The 18,471-nt window shown below is 49.5% G+C and overlaps 1 protein-coding gene across 12 annotated transcripts in view; it reads left to right on the plus strand.

The window, feature by feature from the left end:
• The window catches only part of GRK4 (G protein-coupled receptor kinase 4), a 57,878-nt gene that overhangs the window by 23,113 nt on the left and 16,294 nt on the right, over positions 1–18,471 (plus strand). For 11 of the 12 annotated variants that reach the window (XM_010848044.1, XM_010848002.1, XM_010848019.1 and 8 more), the window contains 6 exons: positions 1,969–2,046; positions 7,585–7,688; positions 10,981–11,073; positions 12,243–12,306; positions 15,841–15,981; positions 18,163–18,353. In XM_010848044.1, coding sequence (XP_010846346.1) covers positions 1,969–2,046; positions 7,585–7,688; positions 10,981–11,073; positions 12,243–12,306; positions 15,841–15,981; positions 18,163–18,353 — 671 coding nt within the window. The remainder of the gene's footprint in view (positions 1–1,968; positions 2,047–7,584; positions 7,689–10,980; positions 11,074–12,242; positions 12,307–15,840; positions 15,982–18,162; positions 18,354–18,471) is intronic. The other variant, XM_010847977.1, reaches the window with a different exon arrangement.

Raw genomic sequence — 18,471 nt, forward strand, 5'->3', positions numbered from 1 at the left:
TTGTGGTGCATAAGCCACACCAGCGTATGCCACCAGGCATCACTGTGGCTCCGTCTCTCCTTGTATGGGTGATGCCAGGTTCTTTGAGCTCCTTGAGTGGACAGATGGCATCTTATCCATTTCCTTCTCCTGGCCGCTGACATGGTTTTTCACTCTGTTCCGGTGTCAGTGTTTGTTGAATGAATTATATCAGTCGGGGGCCAAGGAAAGACATGGAAACGGTAACAGACAGGCTGAGAGATTTATTGCAAGGAATCAGCACACATGACGGTGTGATCTGGCTGGAGGTGGGAAATCCATTGCTCAGACCATCAGGAAGGGCAGGACAGGACTCTCCAGCAGTGGGGTGAAACTGCTCTCCTCAGGCAGAACTTCTCGAGGAAGCCTCAGCTCTGCTTGAAAGGCCTTTGCGCTGGTTGAACAAGGCCCTCCCAGATTACCTGGGATTGAAGTCAACCGAGAGAGACTTGGCCACATCTACAAACACCCAGCAACACCGGGTTAGTGTTTGAGCAGCTGCAGACGGCCACCCATCTGGTTGGCACGTCAGAGGCCATCATGGAGTCACAACACTTTCTCTCCCAGCAACACTGGGTTAGTGTTTGAGTACCTAGAGTTGGCCACCCGTCTGGTTGGCACGTTAGAGGCCATCACGGAGTCATAACACTTGCTCTCCCATCAGTTGTCCATTGTATTGCATCCAGAACTCCTGGAACTTGAGTTGAGCAGTCCGTGCGTGAACAGAGTCGCAGCACTTTCTCTCCCATCGATTGCCCATTGTGTCGTATCTGGAGCTCCTGGAGCTTGAGTCGAGCAGTCTTTGCATAAACAGTGTGCCAGCCAGTGTGCTGGTGAGTGTGATGCCCTGAATGGAGAGGGTGAAGTCGGCTCTGGGAGGGCAGCCAGCCGAGGCCACGGCCCCTGTGCCAGGCCTGAGCAGAGTGTAAGGGAGGAGGCTGTTTGCTGGCACAAGCCCTCCATCCTGGAGTCCTCTCTGTGCATTCAGTAGAGCAGCTTCCCTGGGTCTTCGTTCCCCGCCTCTCTCAACTCCATCTGGCTTTCGGCTTTGCTGCTCTTCAGGGCCCCACTTGCAGAACCTGGGCTTCGTGAGGCCTCTGCATCCTCCTGTCTGCCTGGCTGGGGACTCTGCGGAACAACTTGTTGAAATTCTCTTATCTCGGCCTTGGCAATCTCCCTCTTGTCTCTCTCTCTCCTCTCTGTCTTCCCATTCCTTGTTCCTTGCTCATCCTCGATGGGTGTTTAGATACTGATCAGGTGCTGCCTGTGACTTCATTTTCTGGCCTGGGTGCTGTCGCCTGCCCTCCGGTTGATCCCTGACACGTGTGTGTGAATGGCTCCTGCTCAGGTGTTGCGGACTGACTTCCTTGGGAGCACTGCACACAGGTGTCTGAGTGCCTCTTGGGCTTTCCTGAAACACCGTTGCCTAGGCCAGCCCAAGTTGTTCATCTTACTCCGTTCTATTTGGCCACACTTAAGGGCTGAAAATGCAGTAGGATACAGGGAGCACTGTGCACGTGTTCCTTACTACACTGTGTTAGTTGCCCAGTCGTGCCCGACTCTTTGCAACCCCATGGACTGCAGCCCACCAGGCTCTTCTGTTCATGAGATTTTCCAGGCAAGGATACTGGAGTGGGTTGCCATTTCCTTCTCCAGGGGATCTTCCCGACCCAGGGATTGAACCCAGGTCTCCTGTACTGCAGGCATATTCTTTACCGACTGAGCTACAAGGGAAGCCTACTACATTATCGATCCTTTAAAAACAGACCGGTTTTTCCCCTCATGGCCATCAGTTTTCCAAAGAAGAGCTGCAGATACTTGATCAAAAGAGCTGCTCACTGGTTCTCAAGGCACCAAGTCAATTCCACAAGTCAGAGGATTTTTGAAACCTTAAAAAGTCCACAAAGAAGCTTAACTAACGTTTTTCTTTTCTGTTGTCTCTGCAATCAGGCAGAATATGAAGTGGCCGCTGATGAGGACCGAAGACACTGTGGGCTCCTGGTCCTCGACACGTTCTTCGGGGGAAAGGTGCGTTCCCTTCTTTAGCATAAAGATTTGTAAATGACTTAAATAATTAGAGCACATAGCCATGTTTACTTCGTTGGAATAAGTAAGTAATGAAATGACTCCATTTTACTTTGGAGTCAAAGCCCATTTGGGTCTGAACCATCTCTGCCACTCTCTCACTGTGGGAATATCTTTGTGCCCACTAGACGTTCCACTGAGAGCTGTAGAAGAGAGGTTGTATTTATGTAGCTTTTAAATCTTTTTTATTAATTTCTTTTTTCTTCCTTACCTTCTCTGAAGAAAAACTAAAATAGCAAGGGAAGTTGTCAAGGAGAAAGGTGCAGTGTGAAGAGTTGCCCTGGTCGACACAACAAGTACGGAAGCGGGAGGGGCAGCAGTGCCTGCTTCTGCTGCTGTTCAGTCGCTCAGTCGTGTCTGACTCTCTGCGACCCATGAATAGCAACCTGCCAGGCTTCCCCGTCCTTCATTATCTCCGGGAGTTTGCCCACACTCATGTGCTATCCAGCCATCTCATCCTCTGTCAGCCCCTTATCCTGCCTCAATCTTTCCCAGCATAAGGGTCTTCTCCAGTGTCAGCTCTTCACATCAGGTGTCCAGAGTATTGGAGATCAAGCTTCAGCATCAGTCCTTCCAATGAATATTTAGGGTTGATCTCCTTCAGGATTGACTGGTTTGATGTCCTTGCTGTCCAAGGGACTCTCAGGAGTCTTCTCCAGCACCACAGTGCAGTTCTTTCCTGCTTAGCCTTCCTGATGGTCCAACTCTCACATCTGTATGTGACTACTGGAAAAACCATGGCCTTTGACTATACAGACTTTTTGTCAACAAAGTGATAGCTCTGTGTTTTAGTGTGCTGTCTACGTTTATTATAGCTTTTCTTCCAAGGAGCAAGTGTCTTTTAATTTCATGGCTACAGTCACCATCCACAGTGATTTTGGAGCCAAGAAAATAAAGTCTGTCACCGTTTCCACTTTTTCCCCTTCTCTTTGCCATGAAGTGAAGGGACCGGTTGCCATGATCTTACTTTTTTGAACTTTGAGCTTTAAGCCAGCTTTTCTACTCTCCTCTTTCACCTTCATCAAGAGGCTCTTTAGTTCCTCTTTGCTTTTTGCCATTAGGGTGGTGTCATCTGCATATCTGAGGTTATTGATATTTCTCTGGGCAATCTTGATTCCAGCTTGTGCTTCATCCAGCCTGGCATTTCGCATGATTTACTCTGCATATAAAGTTACACAAGCATGGTGACAGTATACAGCCTTGACATACTCTTTTCCCAATTTGGAACCAGTCTGTTGTTCCATGTCTGGTTCTAACTGTTGCTTCTTGACCTGCATACAGATTTCTTAGGAGGCAGGTAAAAGTGGTCTGGTATTCCCATCTGTGTAAGAATTTTCCACATTTTGTTGTGATCCACACAGTCAAAGGCTGTAGTATAGTCAATGAAGCGGAAGTAGATGTTTTTCTGGAATTCTCTTGCTTTTTCTGTGATCCAGCGGATGTTGTCAATTTGATCTCTGATTCCTCTGCCTTTTCTAAATCCTGCTTGTACATCTGGAAGTTCTCTGTTCATATACTGTTGAAGCCTCTTGTGGAGAATTTTGAACATTACTTTGCTAGTGTGTGAGATGAGTGCAACTGTGTGGTAGTTTGAACATTCTTTGGCATTGCCCTTTTTTGGGGAATGGAATGAAAACTGACCTTTTCCAGTCCTGTGGCTACTGCTGAGTTTTCCAAATTTGCTGGCATATTGAGTGCAGGACTTTAACAGCATCATCTTTTAAGATTTGAAATAACTCAGCTGGAGTTCCATCACTTCTAGTTTTGTTCATAGTAATGCTTCCTAAGGCCCGCTTGACCTCACACTCCAGGATGGCTTACAAACAACAGGAATTTATTGCTCACACATCTGGAAGCTGATAGCCAGCACCTCCTTGCTGTGTCCTTAAGTGGTGGAAGAGGTGTGAGGTGTCTCTGGAACCTCCACTATAAGGGCTCCAGCCCCACTCGCAGGAGCTCCATCCTCTTGATCTAAGCATCTCCCAAGGCTCTGCCTCCCAGTATCATCACTTTGGGGGTTAGGAATTCAACATACATATTTGGGGCACACATTCAGATTGGAGCAGTCGTATATAGGACATCCTGAGTATTTATACACATTAGGGAGAAAGAAAGCTGCGAGAGCTAGTAAATGAATTCAGCAAGCTTGCAGGATCCTAGATCACTAAACAAACTTCTATTGTGTTTCTATACACTATCATTTAAAGTCCAAAAATGAAATTAAATCAACTCCATTTACAATAGCATAAAAAAGAGTAGAAGAGTTAGCAGTAATTGTTTATAACAAAAGAAGTGCAACATTTAACACACTGAAACTTCAGAACATCATTGAAGGAAGTAAAGCAGAACTGTAATAAAATGGAAAGGCATCCTGCGTTCACAAGTTAATTAATTAACAAGTAGATCTTAGAATCCATACACATACTGAAAGGGTCATGAATAGTTACAACAATCTTAAAAAGCAAAGTTGGAGGACTTAACACCTCTCAATTTCAAAACTTACTACAAAGCTACAGGACAGTATGGTCCTGGCATGAGGACAGACATATAGATCAACAGAACAGAACTGAGAGTCTGGAAGCTGTCAGTTGACTTAAGGCTGCCAGGACTATTCATTCGGGGAAAGGAGAGTCTTTTCCATAAATGGTGCCGGGACAGCCAGGTACCCATGTGCAGAAGAAGGAAGTTGGACCCTTATTTAATACTGTATACAAAAAGTAACTTGACTGTGAACACCGTACTGCTCCTAGAGGAAGCCTCTCAGGCGTGACTCTTAGCTGTAGAACTTCAGGTGTGAAGCTTCACGACCTCAATTTAGACGGTGGGTTCTCATGTGACATTGAAAGGACAGCAACAAAAGAAAACAACAGATAAACTGGACTTCATCAAAGTACAGTGCTTCAAAGAGCACCGTGAAGAAGAGAGGCGGAAGAGAGTGGGGACATACGAGCAGGCCAGTGTCGGACTCGGATCGGGCACCCAAGATGCGTAAGCAGCTCTTGGAGTCCAACAGTAGAAGACAGCCCGAGTTTAAAAATAATGCAGGTTTGTGTTTTTAACAGAGGATAATAAGCATATATCTGCAAAATCTACCCCCTCTCCGTCCCCACTGGTGGACTTTCCCATCAGAGTTCTCATTGTCCAAAACTTTAAAAAGTAAGGCACTGGGTCCTTTGGTAAATTTTCGCTGGCAATTACCTTTCCTGAAAAATAAGTATTGTTCCTTAATTTAAAGCCGCAGAAGGAATCTCTGTTCCGCTTTCCTTGTGCTTGGTATCAGGCCAGTGGTCCCATCCTTAGCTTGCTGCACTTAGCTTGCCTCATGTCTCTGCTCATGGGGGATCTGAGCATTGCTTTTCCTTCCTGTGGAAATAGATTTCTGTTAGTGTGTTTTCTAAGACACTGAAGGAAGGATCTCTATTTGGAGTAAGTCATTAAATAGTCTTCATAGAATTAACCTGCTGTTTAATTTAGCTTTAGGAAATTGAGACCTTTGGAGGGGAAATAATACTATGGAAAACCCTAAGAGCTATTTCTGTAAAACGTGTATTTTTGAGACAAGTGTTGGAATTTAATGGCTTTGTCTGCTGGAAATTTTGTCTTGTTTTCTGTTTGGCCCCGTGCCTGGAACAATGCGCATTTGATGAGTCAGTGAGTGACCAAACTTGTTTACCCTCATCGTAGCCTCTCCGTGTAGGAAGAAAGTAGCCTTGGGGGCACACTGCTCAGGTGAGGCTCCACTGCTGTTTCTGTGGCTGCCCCAGAACGTTCCGTAGTTTGTCAAGCCTCTTCCATCAGGTTGTTATGAGGCTAAATGACATAATGCATCACTTGTTTTAGGCAATTTGAATGACAGCTATTAATCATTATTAGTTATAACAGTATTATTGGTTTTGGGGGGAAATGTGAGTTTACTTCTTATATATGTCTACCAGTAGTTCAGCAGAGAAGGCAAATGGCACCCCACTCCAGTACTCTTGCCTGGAGATTCCCATGGACGGAGGAGCCTGGTTGGCTGCAGTCTATGGGGTCACTACGAGTCGGACACGACGAGTTGGACACGACTGAGCGACTTCACTTTCATTTTTCACTTTCATGCATTGGAGAAGGAAGTGGCAACCCACTCCAGTGTTCTTGCCTGGAGAATCCCAGAGACGGGGGAGCCTGGTGGGCTGCCATCTCTGGGGTCGCACAGAGTTGGACACGACTGACATGACTTAGCAGCAGCACCAGCAGCAGCAGCAGTTCAGCATCTTTGATAATGAACTTTGATTTGTAGAAAACAAAAAGTTGTATTGTGGTTATTCAGCTACCCCACAGCCAGAAATCAGTAAGTTCAATGTACAGTTGAATGTGATCTGTGTATTTTTTTTCAATAAATCAGGACAGCAGTTTTGCTGTGTGTTTTCTTTTTCCAGAATCCTCTTCGTGAGGGTCAGGAGAGGGGAGAGCTGGTGTGTGGGGATGTTGTTGAGAATATAGACTCCTAGAGCCTTTTTGCAGAGCAGTTTTGCAATAAATACCAGTGTTTTAAATGTGTGTATCTTTTGAACTAGTATTTCTCCCTCTAGGAATCTACCTTATAAAACACAGCTGTGGAAAACGTTCACAGCAGTGATGTTTGCCGTGGCGAGAACTGGCAACGAACTGTTGAGGGGGCAGAAGCCCATTCTCTAGAAGCCATGCAGTCATTGAGGAAGCAGGGTAGCTCTGTGGGTGTCAGCATATACCTACCGCACTATACATGTATTTATCCCTTTTCTGTGAGGGGGGAAGATGTGTCTGTTTCTGAGTGTGTGTGTTTACATTTTCAATTGTGATTAAAAAAAACCCAAATTTCCCATCGTAACCATTTCGAGGCGTACAGTTCAGTAGAGTTAAGTGCGTTCATACTGACGTGCAGACCGTCAACCACCACCCGTCTCCTGGACGGTTTTCATCTTGCACAACTGTGGCTCTGTCCCCATTAAACACTAACTCCCACTGCCCCTGCCCGCAGCCCCTGGCCCCCTACCATCTGCTTTCTGTCTGTGAATCTGACTAGTCCAGAGACCTCATGTAAGGAGAATCATACAGTATATTTCTTTTTGAGACTTGCTTATGTCACTTAGCGTAGTGTCCTTAAGGTTCCTCCATGTGGTAACAGGTCTTAGAATTCCTTTCTTTTTTGAGGCTGAACAATATCGGTGTCTGAGTTTGCATCCCCCACTGCTGGGCACTTGGGTGGCTCCTGTGCCTCCAGTGTCGGGGACCATGCTGCGCACATGCCTGTACGGGCGTCTTTGGGGCTTGCAGGGGATGGCTGGAAGAGGCAGCTGACACGGCACTCCAGACAGCGAGGCTGGTGGGGGCAGAGGGGGCGCCCGGACCGTCCCTTCATCCCCTTCACGGTGTGGCTGTTGTCAATAAGCACGAGATTCTGCCTTCAGCTGGTCATTCATGAAATCACTAACTGTCGCGTTTGGTTTGTGCTGTCTGAAGGGTTCGCCAGCCCCTCTACCAGAAATACCTGAACACGTGGTGCTCAAGTGCAGGCAGAGACTGTGGGAGGACCCATCCAAAGACATCTTCGAGGAGTGCACCAGGTGAGTGGGTGCACGCGGCCGGGGGCTCTGCCAGGGCCGGGGTCCCGCAGCCTCTGCGCGGGGGCGTGTCCTCGCTGGATTAGGGCGGTCCCCTCCACCGTCAAGCGGTTGAGGAGTGATGACCACACATGCACAGGGGCACCCTGAAGCGCCAGGTCGCGAGCGTGGCTTTGCTGCCTGCCCGGCCCCTCTGCCTAGCCCCATAGAGCGGGCACTGAAAATATCTCTTCTGCAGACCTTTGCAGTCAGGACAGGAACATCCCGAGTCCAAGCAGTCACCTGAGTTCAGCTTCCTCGCGTGCTCAGGAGGAAAGAGTGGTAGCTGAAGTGACCTGGCCCCAGGCGTGGAGTTGTTTGTAAGCAGACGGGTGTCAGTCATTCCCTCAACATGCGCCCGCTGAGCCCTGCCCTGTTGGGACGGGAGTCTGCTCCCTGTGGCGGCCATAAGGTGAGGCTGACCCAGGAGCCCGGAGCTGAGGGCAGGCTGTTAGCAGGGCCGAGTGTCTGAACACCCCAGAGGGGCTCCTTCTTTCCCCTTCCTCCTTCTGCTGTTGAAACTCTGTTCTGATGTTGAAAACTGTGGGAGTTGCACATGACTGAAGAGACTGGTCCGAAATTTTGCCTTCTCTGTGCAGAAACTTCAAGAGATGGACATAACAGCTGATAATCTTTAAACAGGTGTTGGTATTCCGACATCTGTTTGGTTAGTTCATTTGACAGGTGGCTCTCCACTCCTACATGTTTATTAACTGTCATTTACCATCCGCTGCACGTGGCATCGGCACTGGAGACGGTACAACATCGTGTGGCCTCTAGGAGTTTGGGTTCTTGTTATTCTGCCTCATCCCTGTCTTGTCATGGCCTTTATTTCCCCCAAGCCCTCCCTTCTCAGTTTGGTTCCCAGAATCCTGGTCCTGCGTAGTGAGCTAAGTGGGTCCTCTCTGCTTCCCACACGAAGCTCTGGTGAGAGTCCGCACGTGACGGTTAGTGGGAGTGTGAAGATGAACACATCAGAAACCAGTGATGAGCTGATGCGCGGTTTTCAGTGTCATAAATTCACAGATTGTGTGCGGTGGGTTCATGTGCCAGGCTAGGGCAGTGGCGCAGAGTCTGCTGCTTTGAGGCAAGGAATATTGGGAAGTAAAGTTGACATCCTGGGAAGCTGACTTAGCCGTTGACCTTACTAATTTATACAGACCGTGAAACACAAACGAGTTAGAATCAGGCAGTGTTTGTGTTCTTTCACGGAGACACCGAGGGACCTTTATAAAGGGGATTAACTGAGCCGATGGTGTTAGAATCCTGACTGGTCACAGGTGTTTGGAGCTGAGCTGCCCACGTGCTCGCCAGGGACAGGAGCCCCAGGGCAGGGCCACCCCTGCTCACACGTGGGGGTGTGAGGGCCCGGCCTCCGGCACAGGCTTAGTTCTAGGACTGCAGTGGCAGCCTCTCAGCACCCAGTGTCACTGACGGAGTTCGTGTTGATGTGGGATGTGACGGCACCGATGTTCTGCTGTCGTGCAGAGCAATGACGTGGTCCGCTGGCCTGTGGCCTCTGGTAAGCCCTTCCGTGAGAATGAGAGTTTAAGACGCTAACGGATGACTTAGTGCATTTATAAACACACGTCATTACTGAACTCCTTCTAAAGTGAAAGTCACTCAGTCATGTCTGACTCTTTGCGACCCCATGGACTATATAATCCATGGAATTCTCCAGGCCAGAATAGTAGAGTGGGTAGCCTTCCCCTTCTCCAGGGGATCTTCCCAACCCAGGGATCAAACCCAGGTCCTCTGCACTGCAGGCGGATTCTTTACCAGCTGAGCCACCAGGGAAGCCCCGATTCCCTCTCCAGGGTCTCGGAAGTAGGGAGCCTCAGAACACAAGTTGAGAAGTGCTGTGCTATAACATCAGTCAATCCAGGAACATCTGAATAACCTCTTTGTACAAAATAAAGGGAAGCAAATCAAGTGATTTGCTCAGAAGTCTGAAACCAGTATGGTGCTGGGATTATTCTCACAGCCTCCTCACTCACGACCTACTAGCAGTTCTCAGATAGGCTGTGGTCACTCCCGGTTAAACTCCACCACGCCCAGGGGATGGCTTCCTCTCTCTCTGTTGGTGACTCCACTGCGGCTCAGGAGGGCTCCGTCTGCTCCCCACCCAGGATTAGTGCGCTGCAGCCGCAGGGCCCTGGCCACCCCCGTCCCAAGCTGGACGCCACCGACTCACCTGTGTCCTTGACTGAGCAGTCAGGGTCGTCAGGACGGGCTGTGGATGGTCCCTCCAGCGTCAGCTCCATAGATGCTGATCCACTGCAGCGCCGTTTTAAAGGGCAGGCTGCGTCCTGTTCCTCACCTACTCCCCAAGGACCAATTGTATTCCTACTATCACAGAGTCATAAATAAACCTAAGAGGCAGGGCTCATTGCAGAAGATTTCTTCAAGAAACGTGTAGCATCAAACGATGTATCGAGTGCTCTGATTGGCTAATTGTGTTATTGTCTTTGGTTCGCTGGGCCTTGCTTCGCGGGGCTTTGCTCTAGCTGCGGGGAGGCGGCTGCTCCTCGTTGTGGCGCCCGGGCTTCTCGCGGTGCTGGCCTCTCTTGTGTGGAGCACGGGCTCTAGGCACCCGGGCTCAGCAGTGCAGTGGGCTCCGTGCTGTGGCTCACGGGCTTAGTTGCCCTGCGGCGTGTGGGACCTTCCGGGACCAGGGGTCGGACCCATGCCCCCTGCGCTGGCCGGCAGATTCTTAACCACTGTACCGCCAGGGAAGTCCTCGAGAGCTTTATTTTTAATATTTAAAAAAAAGGTGACGTCACATATTAACAGTTTCTACCCTATGACTGTTATCACTTATACATTTACACCAATATTAATTGCAAACTGTTTACATTCCTTCCTGAAATACATGTGCCTCCATGTGTGCAGGCACACATATGCACACGCGCACACACACACACACACACACACCTTGAGTATATTTTAAACTATTGTTTTTCTCCTGGAAGATTATTTTTATCAAGTAATTACTTCACTGATATTCTAATACTTAAAAAGTACCTCTGATTTTAGGAAGGTAAATTGGTTTTATTTCTTTTGAATTCTTGCATTCATGTTTTCACTGGTAGCATTGGAAACTAGTGTGAGATTCTGTAGTTGCAAAATTCAATATACTGAATTGTGGGTAATGATTCATTTTCCCGTATCCTGCGCACTCATGCATTAAATCACAGAGTTGTCTTCATTTTGTACTGCAGCCAGATGTACATAGTTGCATAAAATCTCTTTCTAGAATTGTCCATGACCATTTAAGTGAAGAAGCATTTGAAGAATACCAAGAAAGTGCATATTTTTCTCGATTTTTACAGTGGAAATGGCTGGAAAGGTATGTTCTCCTCTGACATTCAGTGAACAAATCGTGACTTCCATTTGCATTCTGACTGATGTATACCTTTCTGTCAAAATACTATTGGAAATCTTATTATTAATATTGTACAATTTCTTCTGATCCAGTGGGCCCTGTTTCCTCTTGTTAAAATGACAGTTAGCCCTGCTGGTGCCACCGTGAGACAGTAAACCGTGTCCTGGGTTCACAGAGACAGAACCCGACGTGGTGCTCGGCTCTTTGCCATCTCAGCCGCTACCCAGACGCCTACTAGCTGTGTGTCCTCAGTGACGTGGCCTGCATGGGCTTTGGGTGACCTACTCCCTGGAGAAAGAAATAGCAGCCCACTCCAGTATTCTTGGAAATCCCGTGGACAAGAGGAGCCTGGTGGGCTACAGTCCATGGGGTCACAGAGAGTCCGACATGGCTTGGTGACTAAACCACCACCACCACCCTGGACGCTGGAGTCACCGGAGGAACGAGTGTGGAACACTCAGCACAGGGCTCGGTGCACAACACACATGCTCAGGAAGTGTTCAGTTCAGCTCAGTCGCTCAGTCGTGTCCGACTCTTTGCTACCCCATGAATCACAGCACGCCAGGCCTCCCTGTCCATCACCAACTCCCGGAGTTCACCCAGACTCACGCCCATTGAGTCGGTGATGCCTTCCAGCCGTCTCCTCCTCTGTGTTAGCTGCTACCAGCGTTGTTACAATGATTGTTGATTTATTAAATTTCAGTTCTAGCTCATACAGGTTTCTTTTGCTACGGTGTCAACACCGCCTTTGAGGCTCTTTCTTCAAAGAGCAGCTCCCTGTCAGTGTCATTTCCCTCACCAGCCTTCTGAGAGGCCCAGGAGCTGTGCCAAAGAGAACACAGAGGGCTCTCCTAGTGTGGGCTGGCGCAGACTTGTGTTTAGTTCAGTCAGTAAGGATAGCAGGATCATTCTGCGTCTGTCTTCAGTGTTTTCACAGTTTTAAATGTTAGCGTGCTTGTCTCTTGAAAGCTGTCCCGCTGAGGAGCCCCTCTCTGAGCACAGGCAGCTGGTCCTGGGCACCCTCCCCAGGGTCCCCTTCTCAGGCCAGGCCAGCGGCTAGGTAGGTTTTTCTCTTTCCAAATAGCAATGTGATGTGAGACCTGAGGCTTTCTTTTTCCCTTGTCATTAATTAGGCAACCGGTGACAAAGAGCACATTTAGGCACTACAGAGTCCTGGGGAAAGGCGGGTTTGGAGAGGTAAGTCGTACCTGACAGCTGTGAGCAGTACTTCTAGAAAAGCCGAAGGGGGTCACGGAAAGGCGAGATGTTCAGGTAATGTATCGACTCTACCAATCCATTTATTTCTTTACTGTGTATTTTAAGAATACTTTTAGCAGCCACGAGAATTAAGATTGAACTTTGAGCAAAAGGTACATGCTCTTAAAAAATTCAGAGATGCAGTGGGGAGAATGATTCACTATCTTTGTGATTTTACATTTCAGTTCTTAGTTCATGTTTTCAGTGTTCAAGTTTAGTAAGGTTATCCTGACTGAAAAGATTGTTCTGTTTCCATTTGGTGGAGTTTCTGTTATTCCATTCTTATCACTGAGGACTAGCCTGGAAGTTCACATTAGTACAGAGTATATTACTAAATTTTGTTAAATATTATTGAATATGCTTATTTAACTCAACTCTGGATGTGTATGTACCTTACACCTACTTCGAAAGGTGTTAGAAAATATGGAAATTGGGGAAAATCCTAAAGACACTACCCACAGGTTCACAAGAGATGGTCTTTAAATGGGATTGGAGACGGTTGTGGTCGGTGTTCAGAGTCCCGTCACGCTCTCTGCAGCAGCTGAAGGAGACACTAACGGCCTCGTTGAGTGTGTGGAGCAGTCACTTTGAGTTCAAGCCTTCCTAAGTCCCAGAGCCGGGTCAGAGCCGGGCCACCATCTGCGTGAGATTCACATGGCGTGTGCTCCCAAATTCTAGTCCAGAGCCATGGCCAGCGCCAGCCCGGGAGGAGTCACACTGCTGGGGCCTCCTGTCATCACTCGCAGTGGCCACGAGAGGGACTGGTCAGTGTGCCAGCCTCCGGAGAGCCTGTGGGGTGCCCGCTGTGGCCCTGGAGGCTGCCTGGTGCTCTGTGAGCCCCACCCCAGCATGCTGGGCCCTCGGCGGGAGACGCATCTGCGAGGAGTCCATCTCCTCACGCGCCTCCGGAGCGCTCGGTCCATGCCGCCGGCCCCACACTGCCTCCAGGGACGGAGCTCGGACTTTGTGAGGACAGAGGAAGGAAGCTTCCAGCACCGGGCTCTTGTGTCTACAAAGCAGTGAAGCCCGCGGTCTGGCCACACAGAGGTCTTAACAATGGACTCAGCAGAAACACGTCGGCAAGTTTTCACTGTCGTGAAAAGACTCGGTTTGCTGATGATCTCACAGCACTTTTTAAATGCATCGACTGGTGCTCCCAAACAAACGGCTGGGAGGACAGAGAAACGGTTGTGGTTTTTCACAGATGTGTTCTGGGAGTGCTGCGCTGCGCCAGGCCCAGGGCAGGGGTCAGTGGGTGGTCCGTTTCTCTCGGGAATGCCAGTTAGACCCCTGTGACTGAGGCAGATGCCTGGGGCCCTTCCAGTCCAAATGTTGGCAGCGCGTTTACCTTTGCTAAATGCCGGCACCTCTTCTGGCAGTGTGAAAGGCCAACATTTTGGTCTCATTTGGTCAACAGCAGTGCTTTCACTTAAGCCCTGAGCCCTCCAGGCAGCCCTGGTGGGTCCTGAGGCCGGTGCAATGGGCAGGGGCTGGGTGAGCAGCGTTGCCTGCTTGATGGGCGGTGGAGAGAGCACGTCCTTGGGACCCACGCACCCTGAGGTCAGGCTCCTGTGCCTCCACTTCCAGCTGTGCAATCGGGGAGCCCGCGGTGGTCTCCTGCAGAGGCCTCATGAGCCCTGCTTCACCATCTCTGTGAGGAGCAGCTGAGGGGCTGCAGAGCCACCCCACCCCCTCTCCCTTCTCGCTCTCTGACTTGGCAACTCCACCTGAAGGAATTTGTCTTCAGTGCATGCATGATAAAAGAGATGTGCGAAGACTATGTGCCAAGACTTCGTGGTTGGAAAATGATGAACTGCGTTTTGGAATAGTCATGTATTTGTAGAACGTTTAATGTTGAGAAGATAGTCACACAGTAAGATGAAAAAGTTATAAAATATTATCTGTTCTGTAACATAAGCCCAATTTCCCCTAAAAGCCAGAGGTTGATGGGGAGCAAGCTATATATCCTTGCAGATATATGTACAAAGGGGGCACTTTGAAGCTTATACAGTACAGTATCAGTGATAGTTATCTTAGAATCTGGGTTTTTTATCATTGTCTTTATTAATACTTTCAATATTTTTCACAATGAGGTTTATATTTTACCATCAAAATTATTTTGGGTGATGGATAAAATCGTATCATGTCTTGTATTCAGTTTTAAAGTAATCCTCTGGGGGACTTCCCTGGTGGTCCATGGCTGAGACTCCATGCTCCCAGTGCAGCGGGTCCGGGTTCAGTCTCTGGCCAGGGAACAAGATTTCACACACCCCAGAAACTCCAGTACTTTGACCACCTCATGCGAAGAGTTGACTCATTGGAAAAGACTCTGATGCTGGGAGGGATTGGGGGCAGGAGGAGAAGGGGATGACAGAGGATGAGATGGCTGGATGGCGTCACTGACTCGATGGACGTGAGTCTGAGTGAACTCCGGGAGTTGGTGAGGGACAGGGAGGCCTGGCGTGCTGCGATTCATGGGGTCTCAAAGAGTCAGACACGACTGAGTGACTGATCTGATCTGATCTGACCTCAAGATCCTGCATGATGCAACAAGGATCCCACATGCTGTAGCTAAGAGCTGGCAGAGCCAAATAAATAAGTATTTAAAATTAATTTAATTAAAATTTTAAAAATAAAGTAATCCTCTGTGCACGCGTGTGGCGTGTGTGTGTGCAGGTGTGGGGTGTGGGCAGGTGGCAGTCAGGAACCATGACAGCCTGCGTCGATAGCCTGGAACCTGGAAGGCTGGTTGCTGTTCAGTTGCTCAGTTGCGTCCGACTCAGCAACTGCATGGACTGTAGCCCGCCAGGCTCCTTTGTCGGTGGGATTTTCCAGGCAAGAATACTGGAGTGGGTTGCCACTTCCTCCTCCAGGGGATATTCCTGACCCAGGGGTCGAATTCATGTCTCCTACAGCTCCTGCATTGGCAAGCAGATTCTTTACCACTGAGCCACCAGGGAAGGCTGGAAGCTGGGAGCTTTATTGTACTGTTCTCTTCACTTACCTTTGTTTGGAAATTTTCATAATGTGAACTAATATATAAATATTACTTTAAGAACTAATTAAGTAAAATAAAGGTATGAAAGCCTATGGATTCTATGAAATACACGTATTCTTGAATTTTAAAAGTAATCAAGAATATTTACTGTCAGAAACTTTTGTTTTTGTACAGAAAGTAGAAAGATACAGGGAGATATATTTAAGCAGATGCAGCAGGATCTCACAGAGCGAGTTCTGCCGGCACTGTGCTCGGTTCATAAGCTCCCTTCTTCAACAAGGACCCGAGGGTCAGAGGGAAGTGCCCAGGGGGACCCAGCCACGGCTGTGATGGCCGTGGTCTTGGCCCCACAGAGTCCACGCTGCTCTTGACCAGAGGGAACTGTCATGGAGAACACTCTTTCTCTTGGCAGCCTGAGAACTGCCAAGTGGATATGAACTGTTGTGTTGTGTTTTTTTTTTTTTTTTAAAAACTAGGTCTGTGCCTGTCAAGTGCGAGCTACAGGAAAGATGTACGCCTGTAAGAAGCTGGAGAAGAAAAGGATAAAGAGGAGGAAAGGGGAGGCCATGGCCCTGAGCGAGAAGAGGATCCTAGAGAAAGTGCACAGTAGGTTTGTAGTAAGTATCTTCTCTGTCCTCCCTGGGATGGCGAGCTGGGCAAGTGGCGTCTGTCCAGTGCGTGTGCTGCTGGACACAAGCCCACCCCAGCTGAGTGTGCTCGGGGTTCACTGTCCCGCCGCTGAGGGGAGAGGAGCAGGAGCAGCCCTCCACTGCCCTGCCCAGCCCTCCCTGGACTCAAACAGGTGGTTTGTGATGAATCCGCCCGTGTCCCTACTGCCCAGTCTGGCGCTGACCCTCTGCCCTCTCTGGTGGCATCAGTGGCTGGGCTCACCCTGCGGTTGGCCGAAGCCCCAGCTGGTTGAGAGGCTTGAAGCGCTTCTCTGCCCGGCCCCTCACTCGGGCCTCATCTGTGTCCGCCTCCGCCCTCTTTCTGACGGCGCAGGTTCACGACTCGCCCTCAGCCAGCGAGCCGAGTTGTGTGAGGCCTGACTCCACCCTCACTGTATGGGTCAGGGCTGAGCCCAGGGGTCCTGGGTCCAGGCTGTGCGTTAAGTAGCGGGTTTTCATCTCCACAGCTGCTTCCTCCACCTAATTACATGTTGAAGGAAGAGAGGGAAAGACGACTTATAAAAGGCTTCATGGTGTCATTTACTTCTCAGTTCTGAGGTCAGCACTTCGTGCTGGGCACAAAGCTTCCAAGACAGACAGGCCTTCAGAGCTGTCACCTAGTTTAACAGCAAGGGTTTGCTGTGTGTGCGACGTGTCAGCCTTCTGTACGTGCTTTACAAGAAAACCTTTGATAAAATGGGCTTATCTTAGCGTCGCTTTAAACATATTTGTGTAACTATCTCCAAACACCAAAATCTACAGTCTAGCGCTGCAAAAGGGACATGGATAATAGTTATGGTTTGTTCTACTGAAATACAATATTTTGGTTTCTGTACTCCTGGCCTCTTGCCAGGATCCTGGAAATACTTTCCCTTGCCCTTGACCTGTTCATTACTTCCTGCTTACGGCCAATCTCAGGGGATCCTGACTGGTACTTCTGTGGAGTTCATCTCCTCTTCCTCCTCACAGCCCCTCCCCAACCCCCCACCACAACATGACTGTGTGTGAAGGCAGTCCAAGACTCTCTAGATAACTGGTTGAGAATTTGGCCAAGTTATTAGATATGGCACCAACTAGATACGAAACAGTTTGAAAAACTTTGATTGAAACCATTTACAATAGCATTAAGAAACATCAGAATCTAGACAAAAATCCAGTGAAATGTGCAAGACTTCTACACTGGAAACTGTAAAACAATATTTACACACAACTACAGATGCCCTGAACAAACGGTGGGGTGCCCTGCTCACGGGTGGGAGCCTCAGGACTGTGGTGGCCGTAAGACAAGTGAAATGCAGCCCAGCCAGAATCCCAGAAGGGTGTGTATGTGTGTACTCACGGGTGTAAACTGACTTGCAGACCAGCAGGACAGTGGGTGAAGAGCTTGAACAGGCACTTCACGAGAGAGGCTCACAAAACCAGTATTGGGCATGGCTGAGAGGTGTCCCCTGCGTGTGCAGAGGAGCGAGCGGCGAGACCACAGGAGAGTGCCGAAGCTTCAGGGCATGGCTGGCGGCACAGGCACTGGGAGAGCTGAGCAGCTCTGCACCCCTCTGTTCCGCCGGAGGCGTCCGACTCCCATGCCGAGCGCAGACAGTCCGCAAGCATGGGGTGCCAGTGCTCGACGGCTAGAATGTAGCTTTGAGGAGTTCCACCCCAAGTTCTTTGTGAAGGTTGACACCTACTCACTTAGACATGGCTCCCCCAGTGGCTCAGCAGCAAAGAATCCACCAGCTGCTGCAAGAGACGTGGGAGACTCGAGTTTGATTCCTGGGTGGGGAAGATCCCCTGGAGAAGGAAATGGCAACCCACTCCAGTATTCTTCCCTGGGACATTCCATGGACAGAGGAGCCGGGCGGCCTGCAGTCCATGGGGTCACAAAGAGCTGGACGTGACCGAGCGCGCACGCACTTGGGAAGTTCTCTGCTTTCGGCGCTGAGCAGCTGCTAGCGCTTCATCAGGTAGAGGTTTGCGATGGTGCTGGTGCACTTCTCCCCCAAAGCAGGCCGCGTTTCGGTGCTCTCACTGTGAACGTACACGGACTGTTTGACTGTTGCTCACAAATAGAGTGCATCGCCAATGAACGAGCAGGTTTTTGCATTTTCTTTCCTACAACACTGCTGTCCTCAGGTTAGCTTATGTTACACATACCAAACCAAGAAGTCCCTGTGCTTGGTGCTAACCATTATGAACGGAGGGGACCTGAAGTTTCACATTCACAACCTGGGCGACCCCGGCTTCGAGGAGCAGAGAGCGATCTTCTACGCGGCCGAGCTGTGCTGTGGCTTGGAGGATCTGCAGCGGGAGCGCATTGTGTACAGGTAGGGGCGCAGGGCTCCCGGGGCCTCGAGGCCTGTCCGCCCTGAGCGGCTCTCATGGGCCACGTGGGGGCTGGGGCGGGAGGGCCGGTGGGGAGCCCTGGCCCTGATCCCTGGGGCC

Source organism: Bison bison, unplaced genomic scaffold (assembly GCF_000754665.1).
Source record: "Bison bison bison isolate TAMUID 2011002044 unplaced genomic scaffold, Bison_UMD1.0 scf7180017849866, whole genome shotgun sequence".
In the NCBI taxonomy this organism is placed as follows: Eukaryota; Metazoa; Chordata; class Mammalia; order Artiodactyla; family Bovidae; genus Bison; species Bison bison.